General features: G+C 35.4%; 1 protein-coding gene across 1 annotated transcript in view; it reads right to left on the bottom strand.

Moving 5' to 3' along the window:
- Positions 1–1332: 1332 nt before the first annotated feature.
- The window catches only part of LOC107838984 (ran-binding protein 1 homolog c), a 3333-nt gene continuing 1119 nt past the window's right edge, over positions 1333–3546 (bottom strand). The window contains exons 2-4 of the mRNA XM_016682299.2: positions 3007–3158; positions 2732–2857; positions 1333–1829 (exon numbers count right to left, since the gene is read on the bottom strand). Coding sequence (XP_016537785.1) covers positions 1630–1829; positions 2732–2857; positions 3007–3158 — 478 coding nt within the window. The 3' untranslated portion in view covers positions 1333–1629. The remainder of the gene's footprint in view (positions 1830–2731; positions 2858–3006; positions 3159–3546) is intronic.

Here is a 3546-nt window from a genome sequence, read left to right as displayed (position 1 = left end):
TCCCCCCAAACACATTGTTATGGTCGAAACTTTCTAACTGAAGGAGTTAGAATTGAAGGTTGAAATAATATTCTAATGGAGGAAAAATCTTAAATTGATGTCTTTATGGTTGTTAATTCTTTGGTGATGTTAATGGAGAAAATGAAAAAAAAAAAATGAAGGGAGAGGCATTTTCGTGGCATGGGTGGGGTTGGAAGGGGAGAAATAATGATGTTAATGGGGGATTTGGGACCAAAAGTACCTTTGTTGAGAAGTGCAAGGAGAAGAAGAGTGATGAAGAGCTTAATAATGATTGTAATTGGGGAAAATATTTTTTTGGTGATGATGTAGAACTAAAATGTTATCTCTTCCGTATATGAAGAGTAATTTAAAGAGAAATGTACTTGTATTTGTGAAAATGCAGGGGGGTGTAATTTGTGAAATGGAAGGTGGTCCTCATCTCCGGCGACAATGGTGATGATAGAAGAAAGTGTTGTGAATTGAGATGTTTTGAGAATTTGGGGATGTTGAAGTATTTGGTGAAATGGAGATTGGACCATCCTCCTCAGTGGCGGCGTCAATGGCAGCGACGGTGTTGATGGTAGTGGTGATCAGAGAAGATGAAGAAGATGGGCTATGGGTGGGGAGGGTGAACTGGTATGGGGTGGGGGTTATTTTCCTTTTTTTTTTTTACTAAATTATTAAATAACATTTTTTAAAAAAATTATGATGTGGTGATGACATGGCGCTGATGTGGGCGCGAGTGCAATGCACTTTTTCTTGTGAGACTGGTAGTATAATTATAGGGTGGAAATTAATTCACTTGAAAGTTGTTAAGGGAGGTAAATAATTGCCCGATTAGTTTAGGGTCTAAATTAAGTTTTGGCGACAAGTTTGAGGATTTTTCTATGTATTATCTCTATATATTTTAATTTTTTCCCCCTTAATTTATCCATTTATTGCCCACATTATTGATCGAATCCACACCCTGAAACGAACTTGTCCTAATGCTCCCTCCATGGTACTCACTTTACATTTCCGTATTTTTAATTGGCTCCAGGCCTTTTAGAGCCTGGTTAGTCTTTTGAGATCATAAAAATGAAAAAATATACTCTGAAGGAAGTTTTCTTTCAGTTTTGGTTTCATCAACGTTGAGATTTCCTCCAAAATTATATCTCCTATAATAGAGCTGAGAGAGGCCATCAAGAAAAAGACAGCTTTCAGCTCTTAGGTTAACAAATCCAAAGAAGGGAAGTGTTACCAGTCCCTTCGCCCACTTCCTTAACAAAGAAGAAATCAAACAATAAATGTACCTTGAAAATAATAGTAATAATCATAGCAACTGCACCATGGTTATAAATCACGTAATTCCTAATATTGGGTAGTGTACCCTGTGGACCAAAATTTGCAAACTCACAATAAGTACAACAAAACACCAAAGGCCATAATAAAACATGATGCCTGCACTCGACCCTTAGACCCGAATAAGAATCCAAACCATAACAACACAACAAATAAGACCACAAGAGACATATTGCTTATATCTATCATATCTATAGGGGTCAGACAAACAATGAATTCTATAAACCTTTCAAAAAAGAAAACTCTTGACCGACAAATCCAAACATTTTAATTCTTCTCATCAGCATTCTATTCCTTCTTATCTTCCTTTTCCTCTGTAGCTGCAGCAGGAGCCTCTTTGTCTTCAGACTTGTCGTTTTCATCTTTGCTTTCAACACTAAGCTTTTCGATTAGTTCAGTAGCAGCAGCACCAGCTTCTTCACTTTCTCCAGATTTCGTCTGTTGAGATTCAGCGATTTCTTCAACCTTATCTTTGAAAACTTTGCAATCTATTGGACAGGACAAAAACAAAGTTAAAAATCTAGTTTTGAAACGCAGGTAATGTTAAGAATTGCTCTAATTATCGCATAATACTCAATCTACAAATCTGAACAGTTGCCCAATGTTGATTTAAGATGACTTAGAGGAATACAGCCCATGCAACGGATGTCATCAAGTTTAATGAATGTATAAAAGGAGGTTGTGACCCATTCGTCAGTAATCGTACTGTAATATGGAATGCAGAAATTGCAATTTACAAATAAGAATATATCAAGGAAGTTCATTTCTGATATCCAATACATCAAGCTCAAAATAAAAGATTGGTGAATATCAAACGTTGCATGACATAATCTACTGTCAAACAGATTTCAGCTGTTCTCAGGGAAAATTATCTAGACAATTCCTAAGAAGCACTAGCAAGCGTATAATTCATAGATGTATGGAGTGTGTGCCACATTAAATAGGTTGATTACACAATCCAACAAATCATACACAATAACCTAAACCTGCGTTGAATAACAATTACAAACACCATTCTTTAGTATGGTTGGGCTTGGCAATATGAATTCTCTATATCCATTCCATTCAATTTGGAACCATTTGATTTCAATACTAAATGATGTCTTTTATTACAATTAGGGCACTCTAAACTACTCGTCTCTACACCGATAGAAAAGATTGCATGTGATTTAACTAGCGATGTGTTGAACTTAATTCATTTTTCATCTAGGACTTGATAAATCACATCTTGATTGAAAATAGAAGATTTCAAATAGCATATGGAATTCCTATCCAAAGGACTTCCATGTGACAAATACACATCAAATACGAAGAAAGAAATTACTCAAAAACATCTCTTAAATAAAAGGACAACAATATAATCCAAAAGATGCATAAACAAAGTACTCACTCTCAATTGAAGCAAAACGAATGCAAAAAGTCTCCTCTTTTAGCTCCCCATCAGCAAAATCAGCAGCATGCCACACACAAGACTTCTCATTCCCAGCATGTTCTTGAATCGACATGGTAGGAAGGACTGCACAAAAGATTTTATCAAACAACTGTTTAGAACAAATACAACCACAAACACAAAACCTAAACAGAGTAAATACAACCACAAACACATAACCAAAACATAAAAACCCCAAAAGGGAAATCAACAAATTAGGAAAGAAGGATTCTGACCCAAGTGGTTGGCACAGATTTTCAGTGTTTTGGATTGTCTCATCACAAGCCGCACCTTTCCAGTGTCCTTGTGCTTGAGAAGCTTCACAGTCCCAACACCTCTCTCTTTCCATTGACTCCCTTCCTTATCAAATCGGTATAACTTTGACTTCCTACAAAAGACCACACCATGATTACAACCAAAAACAATGAACATTCGCTCTTTTGCAGCCACAAGGAATCTTTTTTCAAATTTTTAATTCTGAATTAAACTACTGGGGCTTGGAAGAATAAATTCAACTAATTTTCCTTGAACTTTTGGAATAAGTTCACATATTTAGAAAAGGACATAAAAGGTAATATAATTATGTTAAACACTTAAGAATATTTGAATCATAATCAAATGAAAAAGTTGAGATGGAGCGACAATGTGACATGATTGTAAATTCATATAACTGCCCCAACAGACCCTTCAAATAGGAGCTGTGAAATCAGAGGGATTCAAAAGAGATAAACACAATTAGTAGTTTTAGTGCTATTTTTTTTTATTTTTTTTTTTGG

This window comes from Capsicum annuum, chromosome 8 (genome assembly GCF_002878395.1).
Source record: "Capsicum annuum cultivar UCD-10X-F1 chromosome 8, UCD10Xv1.1, whole genome shotgun sequence".
NCBI lineage: Eukaryota > Viridiplantae > Streptophyta > Magnoliopsida > Solanales > Solanaceae > Capsicum > Capsicum annuum.
Note: the sequence above shows the minus strand (reverse complement) of the source record. Positions and strands in the feature narration are given on the sequence as shown.